At 49.2% G+C, this 20,450-nt stretch overlaps 2 protein-coding genes across 2 annotated transcripts in view; one reads left to right on the plus strand and one right to left on the minus strand.

The window, feature by feature from the left end:
* Positions 1-8,946, minus strand: part of LOC144175133 (mitochondrial 2-oxodicarboxylate carrier-like) — a 45,535-nt gene extending 36,589 nt beyond the window's left edge. The window contains exon 1 of the mRNA XM_077704220.1: positions 8,774-8,946. The gene's annotated coding sequence lies outside the window, so the exon portion shown is untranslated. The remainder of the gene's footprint in view (positions 1-8,773) is intronic.
* On the plus strand, positions 1,332-20,125 carry LOC144175132 (uncharacterized). Its single transcript, XM_077704218.1, has 4 exons — positions 1,332-1,583; positions 4,408-4,569; positions 7,045-7,379; positions 16,604-20,125. The coding sequence occupies exons 2-4, from the start codon at positions 4,428-4,430 to the stop codon at positions 19,958-19,960; spliced, it is 3,834 nt and encodes a 1,277-aa protein (XP_077560344.1). The 5' UTR covers positions 1,332-1,583; positions 4,408-4,427; the 3' UTR covers positions 19,961-20,125.
* The last annotated feature ends 325 nt before the right edge of the window (positions 20,126-20,450 follow it).

Consider the following 20,450-nt stretch of genomic DNA (forward strand, 5'->3'; position numbering starts at 1 on the left):
TGGCGCGCTGGCACGAGGATTTCAATCGTCTATATATGCGGAAGCAAGCGAAGCAGATGAGCATTGCAATTGTTTGCAACGGCAAGAACTGTCTCTTTGTTATCAGCAGAGTTTGACAACACCTATCGCCAAAATAAACAGATTGAAACAACACGGCCGCGCTGTCTGCCTGTGATCGCGCTGGCTGAAGCATCTATACGGGTATACGTACGGTATGGGGTTTGTAGCTGCATGCAACCGTCGCGTCCTGCTTACTCGTTCTAATTAGCATTAGGCCAGGGTTAAAGTGCTGATACACGGAAACAACAGAAGACTAACATGGCGACCGCCCGCTTGAGATGATTATCCCAGATGGGGAGTTTATTTTGGACGTGGTACTATACAAGGAACCGAACGCCATCTCACAAATGGTGTTAAGTGGTTCTAAATCCTCCCTTTTGCTACACGGATGGGCAACGGTACTACCATGGAGGTTCGTCCACATTTTTAGACCATGCCTAGGGAGTACATTTTTTGCTATAAGTACTTTTCAGGGCACATTACTTGATTAAAACTCCATTTCCGGCTAGTTTGCGTTTACAGTGTAGAAATGTTGTAAGCGGGGCTGGTTGGTACTGTTTCATGATGAATAGCAGTGTCCTTCCCCTGCGTGTTGTTCGTCCAGTATCATGTCCCATTACAATACTCAACAGTAATTTATAGCAGCGTGTTCTATCAGTTGCTAATGACGACTTCCCTGTTAACTGCGCTGCTGCTGCTTATTTTACCGGTGAAAAAATAGGTTCCTTTATTAATCATTTATTCGATGACATGAATACATAATTTTTGTCCAATTTTATCGGAAAAACATTTTTCATGCTTTCAACGGGCGGCGAACTTAAACACCAGACTATAGACTGAAAGGCTCCAGTGACAACCACTGAACTTCAATGTTTAGTGCTTCACCGTTAAACATACCTGTCTGCTCCCACTTTTCTTTATTCTTTGCTTTCTCTTTCTTGCCTATTTTTTTCTTTCCCACGTGCAGGATGGCAAACTAGGGTCTACCCAGGTTAACGTTCCTGCCTTCCTTCCACACCCTTCCTTCCTTCCTTGGGTAATTTCGTGGTATTTTCTACATTTGAATTCGTAGACATTTATTTTACAGTGCTAGGAAGTGGACGCATTAGGCCCAAAAAGCTACCAAGTTTGTAGGCCAATCCCCCAAGTGGGTATGTGCCACGACTGAAGGAACAACAGCAGATTTTTTTCCTGATTCCATTTTGTAATTGTGTGGCCATTTATTTACTGGAATTCTACACTCTCATTTTCTTGTGTTATGAGGTGGGCGTACTAGCCCTAAAGAGCTACTGCGTTTTCTATGCCAATCCCCCCAGTGGGCATGTGCCACGGGTGAAGGAACAACCACAAGCACGCGCCCCCTGGAGTGCGGTTTCTTCGTCTTCGTGCGGGGGTGCCGTCAAAGTGGAACACGTAGCTCGCGCCATCCCAGCGGTCCAGGATGTGGCTCCTAGACCACCGGGAGCAGAATTCTTCGGTGCACCCCCTTCCTTAGCCACGCAGCAACCTCAAGCGCGACACAGGTAAGCTCCGCGTCCATCGGAGTTCGCTCGACGAGGGACAGTCACGGCTCAATCCAATGATGGCGACAGTGTACAGACACCAATTCTGCGAACCTGAGCATTTTTGCCACGGTGCAATGGATATGGTTGCCAAGGTTCTCATGGCGCCAATGTTTTTCAGGCGTTTCTCGTGAAACTGCTGTGAATTGTTCAGAATGAGATGGTAGTTGTGGGCGAGTTTTCAGGTTGAGGCGAGCCCATTGTGAGCGTGAACGTAGCAGGTGGAATAGCTGAGTAGAACGAGCTTTGACGCTTTTTTATTATGTAGAAGTTTCTATGCGGTTGTGATGTGTATGCATCACTGCGGAAAACGTTCACAGCACCTGGAACGTTTACAGCACCTTTGGGCCGCAGTTATGGCTGGGTGTGTGTGCGTAATTCCCCAGAGGCCATCAATCAAGGATGCAATATATGTGCCAGATGGGCCCTTATACTGGCGAATGATTTTCACACCTGCTGCCTATGCGTTGTAAGGTTGACTAAGCAAATAATCAATTTCGCGGATGTCGGGCTACCACTGCAGTGACCTTTTTTCTTACTGGTCTACGTTGCTTAGTTATAGAGAAAACACCTCCTTTCTGCATGTCGTGGTTGAAAGCAAACCCAACATACCATTGCGTCAGCGCTAACCTCTGCTGGTGCCGATGTTGTGCAACTGGAACGGTGCTGCGATAGCCAAATTCCACCTCGGCTTAATTTGGCACTATGAAATCATCATTGAAGCTTTCGGGTTTCTCTTCGATGCTCGAGCGAGTTTTACGAGTAGTCGCCTCGCCGTTGGCTAATGGCGACAACCGGTTGCGCAGCGCCGTTCGACCTTATTTTCCCGATTGTTGCAACTCCAAGCAAGGCTTAAGCTTGTACCCCAACACCGTAAAGGGCTCACAGAATTTCTGCCAGGCAATGACGTCACTCGTCCGTGTATGTTTTGTTATATTTGCGTTGCCTGCTATTTTAGTAAGTCGTTTGAATGTACACAAATACCCTTGTGTAGGCTCTGGTTCAAGTAGTCTCAAAATTGTTCGATAGAAAAATATTTGTGCTGCAGAAACATGCATAATTGTGGCTACAAGAACGTCCAGGTTTTTCCGGCTATATAGTGCATGAAGCTTTTAAAAAAGTACGAAGCTCTTTGTAAGCGGAACGAGCCGTAAATTGTTGGCAGTGGTACTGAAGAAAAGCGGCAACTTAGTTTCTCCAGCGTTCTGAAGTACTGTTCACAAAACTAAATTACCGTATTTACGCGCATAATTATCGCACTCGCGTAATGATCGCACCCCTGAAGTTCGTCGTCAAAATTCAAATTTTAATTCCCCGTGCAATGCACGCACCCTGAACTTTCTGCAGCAGTATGTCGTATTGTGTGCCAAGTCTTGCTGATGATGACCGTGCTTACTTCTGTTTTCTTCCCTTTTAAAGTGATATGGCTACGTTACTGACGCAGACTTGCCGATATTAATTGGCAAGAAACTCTCACTAAATGCAGATAATATACTCAGAAGACAAAGAAAAAATGCGCTCAGCATGCTGCGTCGGCCCCCATGTCTGTTTTGATGTCCCGCACTGTGATAGCGGCCGCCACTTATTGGTCGACCTGTTGTCACCTCACAGCAAACTCGTTCCGGCGCGTTCCGTAATTCATGAAAACACTGAATTTTGCGTCACATTTCGAAGCGGCTGGCAGCGCTGTGCGGAGTTTTTATTATGTTTTTCTCTATAATTTTTATTATGTTCAGGAGACCTATCGTAAAATTTTTTACCCGAAACTTGCTTGCGCTTCCTGTGCTCAAAAATGTTTTCGGAAAAAATTTACCCCGCGTAAATAACGCACCCTAAATTTACATCAAATTTTTTGAACAAAAAGTGCGATCATTGCGCGTGTAAATACGGTAGCTCGTTGCAGCCATTAATAACAGGGCTGAAGACTAAATGGCACTCGCGGTGAGCACATTCAAGCACCGCCCCCCCGACCCACGCACCCTCCCCCACGACATTGCGGTAGTAAAACCTCCGAGCAGCTGGAGATAAAACAAACACGAAAAGCCCGAAGTTGCCTCCGCTCTCCCTGACTGACGTCATGCTGCCCGGGCCTGTGGGGACGGCGAAGACCTCGGCCGGTCTGGGCGCGGGCGTGCGCTCGCTTGCGCGCGCTTCCAGAGAGGCAGCGATGCGGCAAGAATGGTGACGTCATGTGATACATCCTTTTATGGCGGCCGCTCAGCGTTTTTCAGTCGAAACCGAAACTGGCACGAAATAACGACGCCGTAAATGAATGTTTACGCTGCGCTCGACCGTGTAATCTGTCGTTCTATGATTAGTGGGCTGGCAGGCACGCATAGCAGCGAAAAAAACGTAACACGAAAATTTCGTGTCAGTACTCCTTTAACTTAAACGTGACCATTATTCTAACGGGAGCCGTTCTCTTCGCTTCCCATCTCGTAGGGCTGGGTAGCGTTGTGTACTTTATTGAAAATAGCGTGTCTGAAGCACTTGCTAAAGCTAATTAAATTTCCTTTTGCGGATGCGGATCTGCTTGCCACCCTAGAGGTGTCATGATCGTGCTCTCAATGACACAACCTTTACGCTGACAAAGATGATGGCAAAGACAATAGTTCATGATGTGCGCATATATACACGGACGAAGGCAGGGATAAATTTTAGCCTGGAGTCACTTCCGCAACACGTTTAGCGCGACAACGGAGGGCCCCAGCACGTTACTACAACAGTGCTGCATGGATTAGAGCGCGTGTGCGGTGCTTTCACCTAAAGCTGTTCCCGCGCGCAGGCGCTGCCGGTGCCCGCCGCATGTTTCGTCGCCTCTTCCGGTCCCGCAGAGTTCGAGAAGAGCGCCCGAAGTGGTGGCTGGACGCCGAGCAGGGCTGCCCCTTCCAGCTGGTGGGCCAGGACAACGCCGCTGGGCCAGATGACGTGGCCACTGACCACTCGAGTGAGTGCCCGCTAGCCACGCATTTTTCGCGATGCCATTTACATTCCTTCTGCAATGAACCCTTACTGGTCATCAAGGGTAACAGGGTGGATCCCTAGAGAAGGCAAACGTGGCAGGGGGCGGCAGAAAGTTAGATGGGCAGATGAGATCAAGAAGTGTGCGGGGACACGTTGGTCGCAGTTAGCGCAGGACCGGGGTAGTTGGAGAACAATGGGAGACACCTTTGCCCTGCAGTGGGCGAAGATAGGCTGGCGATGATGATGATGATGATGATGATGAATAAAATCAACCCGCCCGGAGGAAAGTTAATACATACAAGCGGGGCACATAACCAGGAACTCCATTCACACGCATATAGACGGGGAGTAGGCGTCCGTGATGCTTTTGAGGAGCAGCGTCTGGGGGATCCATGCTTCGATCCAGCAACACGACATAGGCCACAGCCAAAACAGCATTCTAAGAAATTACCGCAGGTGGGCTTCACCAGAATGCCTCAGAATGACCAAATGTGCGAATTTGATGAATGACGAGGGCAAGCACGCGATTAAACTAAAATATTCGGCGCTGGGACTACAGGCGCATGCACGTGTTGCGCGGTTGTCCCAGCGCAGATTCTATTTCTAACAGTGAAGCTGTTCTCGCACAGAACTTGGCAGAGACAGAGAGAGAATAAACTTTATTTCACGAAATGTTGGCGAAGATGCACCTTGAAAGCGATGCTGGTGATTGGTCGCGTTAATGGCTGTGAGCGTGAACTACGACCTCGGCAGCCCTGGCAACCAAACGGGCCTGTAGAGGCGGGTCCAAACTGCGTAGCCCGGTGTCCCGTCGTTCCTCTTAATGAGAAAGAGACTTATTTGGGGGAAGCCCAGATATGGGGTAGTGTGGCATGACCGCCACATAGGCAGCGCAGGCCAAAGTACGGTATAGACTTGGATGAATGTTGGTCAGGACGCAGGATTTGGATAGGTACCACTTTGAAGAAGGCGCCATGTGTGGGCTTTAGAAATATCTGAAGTTTTCAGAAGAGACGGTAGTCAGCGAAGCTGCTTAGCTTTCCATAATCCTAAGGCTAAGCTTCGTAGAGCTTCCCAAAACGAGCAGAGTGATTCCCGTTCACGCCCGTTTCTGCTCCAGCTCTCGCTGGCGCTCCCGACGGGCGGATTCTTCTTAGTGCGCGCCACTTTACCCACTTTCGCAACATTTCTAGAAAGGACCGCCAGGTGCACTCGCCTATTGGCGGCGAGCGCGACCACGGGCGGCGCTGCGACGCCCGTCTCCGAGGCTTCAGTTTAGGGATTCTCGCATTTGTGGTCTCCTACACTCAGGCTAGTTCTCACAGCTGTTTCTTTGCGCTCGGTTGACTTTTGATGCTTGTACTTACCAGATTTTACGTGTGCGTAACTTTTCATCTTAACAATACATAAAATACACTAGCTCAACGCACTGCTTAAAGTACCGTTTGTAATACCGCTCCGTGAGAAACATTGCCGGCATCGCCCCATTAATTGCGAAGCCGGTTCTGTACGTAGCGTGAAAAGTTCGAGTTAGGCGTCCGCTTCTGTATGCAGCAATTTTTCGAACAAAGGGAACAGCCAGCTTCTAATTACCGACAACAGCGAAAATGAAGAAAACAAATTACAGGTCTCCGCGGTTGTCAGTTGTGGCAGAAGGCACAACTATTCCCGGTAATAGTGTGTAAGGAGATGGTAAAACAGGTTTTGTAACCTTGGCGAACGCTCGAAAGTATTGATTGATTGATTGATTGATTGATCGAAAGTATTGATTGATTGATTGATTGATTGATTGATTGATTGATTGATTGATTGATTGATTGATTGATTGATTGATTGATTGACTGATTGTGGGGTTTAACGCACCGACGCAACGCAGGCGATGAGGCGCGCCGTAGTGGAGGCTCCGGATTAATTTTGACCACCTGTGGATCTGTAACGTGCGCCGAAATCTCGCACACACGGGCGGTTTTGCTTTTCGCCTCCAACACATCCCTTTACGTTGTCATGGCGTGAGAGTAGGCTGAAATGCACCATGCAGCGCAAAAAATATAGGTTCAATTCTAAATAACCTACTGTGGGTATTGGCGACTGCTTTTTTAAACTAGGCTTCTGGAGGTCTATGAAGTAAAACTTATCTTCATGAGATAGTGCCTGTACATTTTTAAACTAGGCCTCATATGGAGGTCTATGAAGTAAAAGGTTTGCAATTCAGCACGATAACAATAATATCGTCGTTTCAAGCTCTGGGGCTGCATTATTGTTCTGACCTACATTACTTCATGGCTACGTGAAAAAAAAATCACAGGGTAACCCTAGGAAAGCCTAAGGCATACTCATTTTAGGACTGCTAATTTTACCTTAGACAGGTTTCATTGCGATGAGGACAGCACTGCCGATGAAATATTATCAACCCCATCATGTTTTGCGCGCAATAATACCCGCACGCGGCGGCGTGCAGTCACGGGGCTCGGACACCGCTGCTCTGCGACGGCCGTGGACGATTACGAGGGAGTGCCTTGGGTTGGAAAACTGGTGCCGGAGTGGCCGGTGCCGGAGCAGAGCTTCGCGAACCGGGAGGAGGACCTCTCCATTGCCTCCAGCGTCGAATCCATCTGGACCCTTCGCCGCCGCTCAGCCGCCACCGGGGCACGCGACCGGAGCAGCAGCGACAGCCGGCACGGAGGCGATCCGGAGCTGTCGCACTCACGAGAGCCCGGACCCTCTTCTGGGCTTGTTGGTGCCCCGCGAGAACCCTACCCACGAGACGCAGTCATTGCCAAACTTGGTCTACAGGTGAGTGGCTGTGCAAGCACTCCGCGTGTATGTATCGGCCGTGGGGGCACATTGAGACACCACGTTCGTAAATTCATTCATTCATTCATTCATTGTTCAGTCTATTTACAACTTCTGTAGGACGACGGCCTCTTCCCGTATGGGAGGTTCGAGCCGAATGCTACACAGGGGTGGCCAAATCATGTCCCAGACATCGTTGCACCTATGTAGTTGAGCACTGCTTTTAAGGATAGAGACCCAGAGAAATGTCTTCTTTGAGCACTACTGTTAAGGATAGAGACTCAGAGAAATGACTTCCTGCCATTCACATAGAAATTCCAGTCTGTACTGGGCCAAATACCTTCATACGGTCTGATGAACAATACGGCGCAGAATATTAACACGAAAGTGTTTCATGCCTGGATACACAAAGATGTTATTTCAGTCATATCCGTCACGGAAATGACGCCACTACAACAAAGCAAGCGGCCTGTAACGAGTGCACCCCTGTACACAGGGTCTTCTTCCGGGGAAGCAACATTTAGCACTAAATAGTACGTTATACTTAGGGTTGTTTGTTTATATACTTAGGGTTTACTTACTTTATATACTTAGGGTTGTTTGTTTTATATTTTAACAAGAAAGTGGTTTATGCCAGGATACACCAATATTTCACTTACGTCATATCCGTCACGGTGATGACGCGAGTACACCTTTGCCAAAGCGACCCGCCAGCTGGGCGTCACTCACCAAGCATATCCACAAGACAGCCGCTGACCCGCAAATCATTTCGCTGCAGATTTCGCTGCACATTTCACTTTCGTGTTTTACCGATTCCTATGGCAGAGGAATCAACCACATTTTTTTCGGTGAAGTATATGTTGAATAACAATACGTTATTCCTTGCGCCCGTCTCGTCGAGATACGACCGCGAAAGAAAGCGGCGGAGTAGCGGGGTGGAAGGGGCAATTTACGTTTTTCGAATCTAAGCACAGCCTTCACTTTGGGCATCGCGATCTTGGAAAAAAGGGGGTGCTTAGAATCGAGTACACACGGTATTTTCGGAGTGTCGCTGTGAATAAGCACTTATGGGACGCGTAGATATTGTGTGCCAACTTCCAGAGACTACTCAGTCCAGAAAAATGGGCCATAAGGCTAAGCTGTTCTGAATAGCGCCCATCGCCAGTCTCCTGTTCACGCGTTTCATAGTTTTTTTTATGGCATTTTTTTCAATTTCTACGTACACAACAACCATGTATATCAGGGGGGCAACCTACGGCGGGCCGCACGCGGGAAAGTATTATGTGACCCCCGGGCACGACGTCAGAACCCCCCTCCCTTTGTTACTTCTGAAGGCTCACACGGCAATTCTAACCTCAAGTACGATTAGCCAGGAACAAAGCAAGATCACTTACAGTTGGTATTGCTTCCAATCTTCACACTTCGCCAGATAACGTCTTCACTTCCCTTCTTTTCATCGGTCCAAAGGAAGCACCGCCTTCCCTGCCCCTATTTTCTGGCCGGTTCTTGCCGGGTTGGATTCATGAAACTTGGCCCTTCACCTGAAAAGGTTGCCGACCCCTGATATAAATGAAACGGCTTTGAGCCTCTGCTTGCCGCACTTTTATCTCATGAGCATGTACGATTCGTTCGCTCCCGCATTACTAACACGGTTGGAAACAACGTCGAAGCTGCAGCCTCGAGCGCAACGCAACGGCTTACGTCTGGTAGCGCCAACGTGCATAATACAGGTCTGCAGTGCGACGAAACGCATGCAATGCTTACTGAAGCCGGGTTTCTGCGGTTGTCGCAAGTGCAAAGGATGTGCTAGCAGCTGTGCCGAACGGCGGTACTCTGGGGACGCCGACGTTGCGATGAAAGGTGTTTCGGGCACTTAACGCGAGACCAGATATTGTACGCCATGGCAAAGGTTACATGCGCTAGCGAATTCTAGAAAAGAAACTGGAAGTCACCGCTCCGATAGGTTAGCTTAAAGGGAACCTGCACGCTTTTTTCAACCTTTTTTCGAAATCTTAAATGCTTGCAGCATGTAGTCACCCGACACACCCAGTACTTACATTAGGGGGTCGCAAAGTGCCTCAGCCAAAAATTACTGCTATATGCCCATCAAATAACTTGTAAACTCGGCCAAAAGATTTTTCGGTCTTTCTCGATCTTGACGGTTTTCGACGACTCCAATTACGCAACTAAGGCCATTTAGCGCCTGTTGGGCTGTTTTTGTTCAGTTGCAGCAATGAACGCTTTTCGATGGCAACTTTAAAAAAGCCACAAAAAACAGCAGCGATGGCAACTTTAAAAAACCCACAAAAAACAGCAGAAATGGAACGCGTATCTGGTGCGACGAGCAAATCACGCAGTGCTGCTCTGTTCTGGCAATAACTATAGCTTTCGCAGTGGTTCCAGACGCGAAGGAAAGAGCGAAAGCGCTTATCGAAAGTGTTGCAGGGTCCCTTTAAACAGCCAGCCGGACATGTTTCGTCGCGACATCACGCACGCAACGCGTAAACCCAACAGGACGCCTGCATAGAACAACCATGCTAAGGCAGATCGGTGTGAATTGCACTGCGCTTGCCAGAAGCCTTCCGTAACGGTCTGAACAAATCGCGCTTGAAACAAAATTTGTTCCTGAAACAAAATTCCACCGTTGGAGAATGGCGATCCAGCGCAGCCGAATTTTCATGTCGCGCTCACCATGTGGAAAGCGGTGCATTGCAGAAGACCGCACACTCGGACAGTCTTCACGAAGTTGCGGTCATTAAGACTCCCACGGCAATTCTTCCCACACCTTGAGGTCCCGATCGCAGCAAGTACATCCGACTGCCCTCAGCGGCTAAGGCGTGCTGCTGAGCACGAGGATGCGGGTTCGATTCCCGGCCGCGGCGGCTGCTTTTCTGATGGAGGCGAAAAGCAAAAACGTCCGTGTGTGCGAGATTTCGGCGCACGTTAAAGATCCCCAGGTGGTGGAAATTAATCCGGGGCCTTCCACTAGGGCGCGCCTCATCGCCTGCGTTGCATCGGCGGGTTAAATCAATCAATCAATCAATCAATCAATCAATCAATCAATCAATCAATCAATCAATCACTCAGTCAGTCAGTCAGTCAGTCAGTCAGTCAGTCAGTCAGTCAGTCAGTCAGTCAGTCAGTCAGTCAGTCAGTCAGTCAATCAATCAATCAATCAATCAATCAATCAATCAATCAATCAATCAATCAATCAATCAATCAATCAATTGATTGATTGTAGGGTTTAACGCGCCGACGCAACGCAGGCGATGAGGCGCGCCGTAGTGGAGGGCTCCGGATTAATTTTGACCACCTGGGGATATTTAACGTGCGCCGAAATCTCGTACACACGGGCGTTTTTGCTTTTCGCCTCAATCAATCAATCAATCAATCAATCAATCAATCAATCAATCAATCAATCAATCAATCAATCAATCAATCAATCAATCAATCAATCAATCAATCAATCAATCAATCAATCAATCAACATCCGCCTACAGCGCAAGTTTCCCACGTGGCGTCCACATTTCTAAGTGCGCACATCACGGAGCACCACGGCAGCCTACGGCCTAAACCGAAACCGCACCGTGCTAAAGGCCAGTCATGGCGAGTGAGGCGCCAGCGTTACCTGTTGAAGGTCGGCCCAGCTACTCGCTTTAAATAGTCTAATATAGGGAGGATTGTAACTATGCTCCTGGGCAGCTGGTCCTGAGGGAGGCAGTCACGGCGAGGACTGGGACCAGAGAAGACCATCAGAACTAAACATAGTTCTTGTCTAACAAGGTGTCTTCCCTGGTGGCGGCGGCTGGCTGCCAGATCACATAGCCGCAATAACGCGACAATGTTACCTGGCTCATTAGCGTATGTGTACGCGGTGTACGTAGCACTACCCGTTGGCAGCTTCAGTGACCCTCGGTTGTGGTAATCAAGCGACCACGAAAATACGTCATATTACCGTTACGCACGCACATCCATACACCCACGCAAGGACGCACGCACGCACGTACGCAACAGAGACAGACAGAGCAGAACACTTGCTGAGTCGGCACGGCTGGCGCCGCTATAGGTGGTGTTGAATGTATTACTCAAAATGTAATCCTCGGAAATGCCTATCCACGAGCAGGTTCATGGGGAATTCTACATAGGATGTGTGAGAGAGTCAGAAACCCAGCGGCACATTCCCATGGAGTGCGAATGTATCCGCTAAATACTCAAGTAGGGAGACAGCTACCGGATGTCCTGGGATTTATCCTTAATGAAAAAGGGAGTTAGAAAGAAGCAGAGGGTATCATAGGAATGTCAAAATGTTGTTTCCATAAGTCAACAGGAAAGAAACTTGGAAGCAACCTGAACAAAATAAGCCAGTATATCGCAGAAGTACAATAATAACGAATAGTTTTTAATCTCAGCTGGATGGCCATTGGCGTTGTTACCGACGTCACGGTGCAACACCATCCAGTTACAAAAGAGGTCCCTTAACATCATCATACCTGACTTCGTCAGTTTCGCTTCGCTCGCAGAACCATCGGTTACCGTCCACATAAAACGCAGCAACATATCAGTGAAGAACGACCGTTAGCGATATCTGCTCATAAGACAAATTATTCCGGATTCAGCTTGTAACTATACAAATGTGAACGAAACACACATTAACAACGCTGATACAATATCCGTCTTGTCGACTATCATATTTTATTTTTGAGCATTTTTGATTGAAACATTTAAAACCTATCTATAGACGTTTGGGGAACTATTTAAAGTGAAAGGCTTAGGAGCCCCATTCTGCGAAAAAGTGGTGTTGTGCGTTCATGAAATGGCCGCCGCTGTGCAGAGTAAGCGAATAACACATGTGGGATCAGATTGAGTTTGAATGCGGTCTCAATAGCAGCCCAAGGCGCTCCCAATGTCCTATCGTTACATGTGTCTATCGAAAGAATAAAGGTTCTTTTTGTTCGTTCCTTCGCGGACATACCCGCTTTGGTGATTGGACCAGTCTTCTTGGTCACGTAACTCACGCCGTAAGACGAAGAAACAAAAGGGAAGAAATAGATGCAGAGACGTTCCAAAAGAATAGGAGCCGATCTAAGTAATTCGCGCCAAAACGCAAAGTGTCGAAAGCGACGAAAGAGGCATAAATTTCATTTAGACAATTTAAAAAAACATAAAGTAAAATTGAATTTTTTGGATAAGTTGGACAATCTAAAGTAAGCATCACCAGCCTTTCGCCTTAAGGCAACCTGAGCAGACTGAATAGCCGCCTCACCCCCCCCCCCCCCCCCCCCCTTTTTTTTTTTTCGTGAAGCCCCGTCTGTCGACGGGCAAATACAGTCGCCGACCGTTTATTCGGACGCCGAAAATTTGGACGCGCTTGTTTATTCGGACACCTTTGCGGCACGGCCACTTGTCCCGCTGAAGTACATGTATATCCACGACCGATAGTTCGGACGCCGCACAGCACGCCGTTCGTTTTTTCGGACTCCAGCTTCGGCACTCTTGGAAGTTTTGCTGCGGAATACCGCCAGTGTGTTGCAGTCCATGGACCAAGGTGCCATCAAGAACTTGGAAGCTGCACTACCGATCGCGCCTTCTGATGTGTTGTTGTGTGTGGACAGCGACAAAAGCTACGTTTTGGATGTGCTGTCGGCTGTCAGCATCCTGTCTGGTGCTTGGAGGGCAGTGACGCAAGACACGATCTGCAACTGCTTTTGGCATGCGAGATTTGTGGTTGGCTGTGAGGACGAGGAAAGTTACACAGACCAGAACCCCACAGCTGAGATATGCCGACTGCCGCACCATCCTACATTTTCGATTACCTTCGTGCTAGCGGTGTCGATGTGGGAGCGGCTACGTTTGAAGATTTCACCAACATCGATAGTGCCGTCCTGCCTTGTGCCGAGTAGGATGATGCCGAAATCGTACGCCATGTCCTCAAACCGGCTCAGGTGGACAGCGACTCCGGTGATGACGTGCCACCGATGCCAGAGGCATCAAATACTGATTTAGCACGGGCCTTTACAGTGCTATTGTCCGTCTACAGTAACGGACAAACACTGGCGGAAATACAGGCGACCCGCCGCGGTGGCTCAGTGGCTAAGGCGTTGCGCTGCTGAGCACGAGGTCGCGGGTTCGATTCCCGGCCGCGGCGGCCGCTTTTCTGATGGAGGCGAAAAGCAAAAACGCCCGTGTGTACGAGATTTCGGCGCACGTTAAAGATCCCCAGGTGGTCAAAATTAATCCGGAGCCCTCCACTACGGCGCGCCTCATCGCCTGCGTTGCGTCGGCGCGTTAAACCCTACAATCAATCAAATCAAATGCAGGCGGACTTATTCGCGTGCAGGCATGCGTGTGTACAGACACGCATACGCACGTTTTTCCAGCCGTTGGGCCAATGAACTTTTTTTTTTCGGTGAATCCTTTTTATCGGACTTTTGATTATTCGGACTTATCGGCGGTTGCCGTCATAGGGAACCGCTGATAAGTCCGAATAATTCTGATTAAGTCGGAAAAAATGGTCGGCGACTGTATTTCACACGAAAGGCCTCGGGTAATTTCTTACAAGCCGAGTGAGATGTGTAATTTTGTATGTGCAAGCTCCGTTGTTTTCCCGACAGCAGTGTGTTTTTCGGTCACAATGAGAGCTACATTTGTATTAACTATCTGTGTGCTTGTAAGCACAAGCACACCGAATGGAAAAGATGGCTATGATAGCCCACTCCTGACAGTGCTGCGTATGAGAAGCGTATTTATCTGAGGATATTTTTCCATTCACTGCCCGCGCACCGAAGCGACGGGAAAGTCGTGAAAGGAAATTACTTTTCTTGGTGGCTGCTGGCCTTGCACAGCGGTAAGCAATAATAAACCATCGTGTACGAAGATATGCTCACTGGAACCCATAGATGCGGGTTCCAATCGGCTGTGCCTGCTTCTCAAGTTGAGGTGAAAGAAAAACGTCCGCGTGTCCAGGTTTCGGCGCTCGTTAAAGATACTCGGGGGGTCAAATTTATTCCCCAGCCAATCCCTACGGCGCGCCTCATAGCCCAGGTTTAGCTTCGGCGCGCAAGATCCCCTAATTTGAATTTTACCTGTTTGAAACTACGGTAATAAACAATTGGCCGCGTATCAGCTGCTTTTGTTGCAAATGTCGACGAAAGGCGATAGTCCTCTGGCGCCACTGCCAAGCAAATGCCTCCCTTCTCTTTCCCGCTCACCTCTTATGCCGTTCCTCTCCCGTCTAGCTCCTCCCAAGACAAACACTCCAGAGGTTTGCTCAAGTTAATTTAAATTTACCGTGTTCCACTGCTCCAGGCAGGATGCTTTGATGCCAGCGCTGCCGTTTGGCGGAGACGCGCATCAATCGAGGCACCCTACTCAACTTTTATAGAACCACGTTTCCCTGCTCCGCGTGTGTTCCAAGCAGAACGTAGAACCTATCTTGGGGAACTTTTCGTTGCTGCTACCATTTCATGTCTCCAAGTTCCGCCACGCACAAAGAGCTATCGTAGCGCGAGTGACAGCAGGCGAGGGAGTGAATTTTTTTCTGCAGTTGATGCAGTATTGCATTTACTATCTGAAAATTAAAGCATCCGTGAATTTTTAATAAAGGGATGCTACAAAAAACACTAATGTATTGATTTTTATATCATATTTGCGTAGTGTTTTGTTCTTGTACAACAATGTTGTGAAGTATGAACATTGCCGCCGAAATGATACGTTTAGATTTTGAGGTGGGTATATAAACCTATTGTCCGTATTCTGTTTCACTTTGGCCGGGCGGCTGAATCGAGTGACAGAGAGACAGAGAGATAGACAGACAAATAGACATACAGACAGACCGAAATTTTCGCGTTCAAGTAGCCTAAGAAAGACTACCACCTTTAAAAACAGCTTCATTTAAACACTCAGTCGAGCCCGGGCGTGAAGGTACCCCCCCCCCCCCCCCCCTCGCAAAAAGAAAAGAAAAAAGCGGCTTAGATTTTTTGCTTTTCTCAGTACTCTTGCGTGTCAAAGCGGCTCAGCGTTTTTTGCACTACGTCCATAGTTTTGGTTGTCTTATCTCCTCCGAATAAACCGATTGTCAGATTTTCCTTTCGTGTAAGCTTTGCGCCTATTTCTTTTGCCAACCCAGTCTCAATGATCGACCGCTGACTTCCGCTGTCCAACAGCAAGCGGTGTTTTTCAGTGCTCTTTTGCGCAACTGAACTGAATAGCGCTGCATTGGATAATAACTTTTGTGGCAAACGAAGATTGCTGAACATGGGCAGCTCACTATTTATAAAGCCTGTCATGCTGTCCAACAGCAAGCGGTGTTTTTCAGTGCTCTTTTGCGCAACTGAACTGAATAGCGCTGCATTGGATAATAACTTTTGTGGCGAACGAAGATTGCTGAACATGGGCAGCTCACTATTTATAAAGCCTGTCATGGTCCCAACTCAGCGCGGAGTTTCTGCCAGTCATTGCTCTTTCCGCGATATTTTTAGTGTCGTTTCCGCCGTTCCCGCACCCCCCCCCCCCCCCCCGTCTGTCCGTTCTTTGTGCTAATCCTTTCATATTCTACGCAGTCAACCGCGTACCAAGAAACATATGCGTGCATTCATTCAAACATGTTAGCAACATTTTGCGGTTATATGAGATAAAAACGCCTGTTTACCAATCGTTTAAAACTAACACCTGTTTAAAGGTGACAAGAAAATATATACTCTATTGTGGCGTAGTGGACTGCAAAACTAGAGCATAAAAATTGGGCTGGAAACATTTATATTCTTTGTACTTTTTTGACGCTATGAAATTTATATGAAATTGGGGAGTTATACAGAAAATTATACTTATGATTGCCATCCGTGCGCCTTGACCTGCAAGTATGTCGAAAAGGTAGCTGTTTTCTCTTTCCGGGCAGTAGAAACAACCTCTCCGGAGTATGCTGCAGCAGTAGAAACGTTTTTCTACAAAAATAACGTTTGTGGCGTCAGGCAATATCCGGAGGTCACTGTCCAATATCAAGTAAAATCCGGAATAAACGTGCAGTAAGTTTAAATATCCAGTACATAGGTGCACATGAATGTTGAGACCAACACGATAATTCCAAGTCAGATAGGGGGTGCCATGTACGACGGCTTTTGCGCTGCTTATGAACAAACCAAAACGGATTCCGACATTTTGGCGGCATTGTACTGACCATTCTACCAGCGTGCCTAACTGTGTTAATCACCACATACCCGACTTTGCAGCTCACATCCTTGGACTCAAGATCACCCATGTCCAAATGCTATCCTGACCGGAAGGCGGTGTTCAGCGGTCAGCGTAGCCTGAGCATGTACAGAGATGTCAGCGAAGCCAGCGCAACCAGCTCAAGGATTGGCTGGCCGTCGCCGTCGAGACGAGAATCGTGTGCCCCTCCTGCCCCAGAAACAGGACCTGGTTCCGGTGACCACAAGCGCTCTTTCATAGCAGGCACAGATGACAGCAAAATCCGCAATTGCGACTCCGAAAAAGACGGTACGCGGGAAGACGTCTCCCACATGTTCGAGCCCCACAGCATCGAGGATGCTAGTTTTACCCTATTACCTGCGGAGACATCGTGTCTAAGTTTGGCGGGCTCAGCCTGCCGGCACCTTGAAGGGCTGCTGGAAAAGCACCGAAGCAAAGGAAGCAAAGAGGAGGTAACTCTTGGGAACGATGGCTTTCAAGGTTTCGTCAGGGCTGGCGACGGCAAAAGTGCTTCCGAGAAAAGCGGTGACATTACGCTCGACCATATTGAGGGTATACATGGTAGGCTTCGCACTACGGCCAGCTGCACCAATCGGGGATCCATTATTGAAGATAGACGACGTCGAATGGGACTTGGTGACTTTGAGCATTTGGATGGTGCGGTGAACACAGATGTGCCTGGGTTTGGCCCGCCAACCCACAGCCATGTGACCGGCTCTGGTGACTGCAGTGAAGAGGGTGGGACCAACAGGCCTTTAGCCACATCTACACCAATTTCACCGCGAGAAGGTGGCGTCGACCTGTTAACGAAAAGTGCGACAGTCGATGGCTCGGTGGATAACGGCATAACTGGTGCCATCAACTCTGACGAGGCGGAGGCTTTCTGTGATGATTCATTTGGCTCGGAAGCGACCTTGATGGCACAAAGCTGGAGAAATACTATGGTAGTGCGCGATACCGACTCTGAATCCCAACGAAGGAACGCAGCAGAATTAGGTGTCCTCAATGGCAAACGCGAGGTTGATCCTGCAGAAGGGGTTTTGGCGGAGGCAGACTTTTTCTCAGGGGTGAACTTAGACCCAAATTTCTCATCCACGCCTATCACAATACAGAAGAAAAAGTTGATGGCACCCTGCGTGAACCACGGGTCTCAGTGGGATGATTTTGACGTATTCGAGCCGCAAACAGGAGCTAGATACTTCGACATGTTCGAGGCATCTTCGGCCCGGACGGACGTAGAACGCAAATCATCTACCATGTCTGGCGAGGTGTACGAGTCTTTGAGCACTGGTTTCGCATCCACGCGCGCAACCACGCCAAGTGCCAGCTGCCCGCCGTTGTCAAGGCAGTCCGAGTTGATCCGGCTAGTTGAATCCGAAGGGCCCCCACTTTCATGCCCGAGTGTAAGCAGCAGCTTTGACAGTCATGTCTCAGTCTCATCATATTGTTCTTTTCTGACCATCGGTTCATACGACGATGATGCGGCCTCGGTCAATTTAAAGAGCTGTTTGGCAAACAATGACACCGCGAGCACTTCGGCCCAACTTGAAACCACGAGCTGTACATTCATTGGTAGCCCGCTGAACCCATTGAGCTTCGACAGCTTTGCGGACCGCGTACCTTCAACTTGTGAAACCAGACAAGACGGCGATGGATGTAGGCCTTCTGCAGAACATGCTCAGCTCTGTCAAAGCGAGGAAATCAGAGATACGCTTTGCGATGCAGTAAGTGGTGGCTCAGCCATATCTACCCACTTTCAGGTTCTTGATGAAACGGCGGACGATTGCTGCATTGAAAACACTCGCCACGTGGAGGCAGTGTCCAAAGGAGTAGCTCCTTGCCGGGCCCAGTCGCCGATTAGGAAAACTTGCTGTGTGGAAGCAGTCACAGAACCTTCTCAGGCTTTGAAATCATCTACAAGCAACACTAGTTGCGGGGAAACTATTGGCGAAGCAAACAGCCACCGCACCACATCCCTGACAAATAGTAGCCGCGTAGAAGCTGACATCAAAGAAAGAGCGGGCCCCAAGATATCGCCGACTGGAAGCATAAGCAACCATGAATCTGGAAGCGAAGTTGGTGCTTTCCGTTACAATTCGCCGAAAAGAAACACCAGCCGTGCCGCAGCAGCCTCAATAGAAGAAGGCACTTGTCGTTGTACTTCGCCAGTAGGAGGGAGTAGCTGTGTCGAAGCCAACCCTGAAGGAGAACTTATCTGCTGCACCAAGTCCCCGACAGGAAACAGCAACCGTTCGGAAACAGTCAGTGAAGGGGGAGAGAGCTGCGGCACAAAGTCGCCGGCTAAGAACCATTGCTTCGATGAAGCCAGCAGAGAAAAAAGTAGCCGTTCAGTGTCACCGGCCAGAGACAGTATCTGCCGGGAAACAGCGAGCGAAGAAGACAGTACTTGCCACTCCACATCGCAGATAAAGGACTGTAGCCCCGCCGAATCAGTTGGCGAAGAAGACATTCCTTGTCGTTCAAAGTCTGCCAGTGAAAAGAGTACATGTGAGCAAGCCGACAGTGAAGGAGAAGATAGTTGTCCCTCCAGGCTGGTCACAAAGGACATCAGCAGTGAAGAATCTGGTAGCGAAGATGAAGGCAGCTCCATTTCGCCAACCAGGAACAACCGTGCTGGAGCCATTAGCGAAGACGAAGGCAGTGACCAGTCTAGTTCATCGGTCACAAAAAGCAGCTCGGAAAGAGTGAGCGAAGACGAAGGTTGCCGGCCCAAGTCGCCGACCAGCCCCCTTGGAGAGATGTCATCGTCACCACCGAATTCCCCAATGGCAGCTCCGCTTCCCGTGCCACCCTGCACGCCGGAAAGAAGCAACAGCGGTAGCCTGGGATCATCCCCGTTTCCGTCACAAGATTATCAAAGCTGCCGAGACTTCCTGCGAAGGCTGACAGTCACCCCCTCAGACTTGTCCTATTCGTTGAGTCCCTCCTTCGTGTCATTCAACGGAAGCATGTTCCCTCCATCGCCGACACTGGACGACTGCGGCGATGTCTTTAGCAGTTATACTGAAAGATGCTTGGAGCTCGACCCCCAGTTGCTGAAGGAGTTACCGGTGCTGCCACGTTCCAGTGCCACCGAGATGCTCACCTGCCCCGAACTGCGACCTCTGCGCCTTGGAGGAGACAGCAGCAAGGAAGTTTTCACTCCCCCATCGAGCCGACCCCTTGGACAGCGACTCAAAAGGTCAGGGGCTCCCATGGCCGCCGCGTCGGACACCGATGCTTCGGCGGCGAAGTCCGCAGACAAGCGAGATAATGCGTCGTCGTCAGCGTCTGCCTCGATGCCGGAGTTGAACCCCTCCCTGAAAGGGGCTCAAGCAACACGAGCCCGCAACCGCAACCGCACAACAATTGTCTAAGCCCCAGGACTGAGCAGCAGGTCCCACGTCCTGGTTATTTGAGACTCCTTGCAAATAGGGCAGCTGTGACTTTGTGTAGCCCCATCAAAGGTAGGCCAGTTATGGTCAAATCAAGCGCCAGCCCCTTTTGGTCCCCGAAAAACCCCCTCCTGTACGAACATCAATAAACACCATGTAAAGGAAAATTAAGTCTTTGTAGCATTATTGGAACCCTTTCCGCGTGATGTGGGCCACCTGTTTATTTTAAGTGCAATGCACTTCTTAAGCGACCCTGAACCTGCGTCCACCGGCGATGTCCGCGCACGTGGAGATAAGCGCGCGCAGCCTGGCCGCTGACATGGCACATACCCACGTGGGGGATTGGTCAGGAATCTCCTCGTCTACCTTGGCAACGGGGGGAGATGGGCGCGCGCTGCCTGGCCGCTGACATGGCACATACCCACGTGGGGGATTGGCCAAGAATCGGGCGTGAGAAGGGCTAATGCACCTG

The sequence above is a fragment of the Haemaphysalis longicornis genome, unplaced genomic scaffold, assembly GCF_048455015.1.
Source record: "Haemaphysalis longicornis isolate Haplotype H1 unplaced genomic scaffold, Haemaphysalis longicornis Haplotype H1 scaffold_3, whole genome shotgun sequence".
Lineage (NCBI taxonomy): Eukaryota > Metazoa > Arthropoda > Arachnida > Ixodida > Ixodidae > Haemaphysalis > Haemaphysalis longicornis.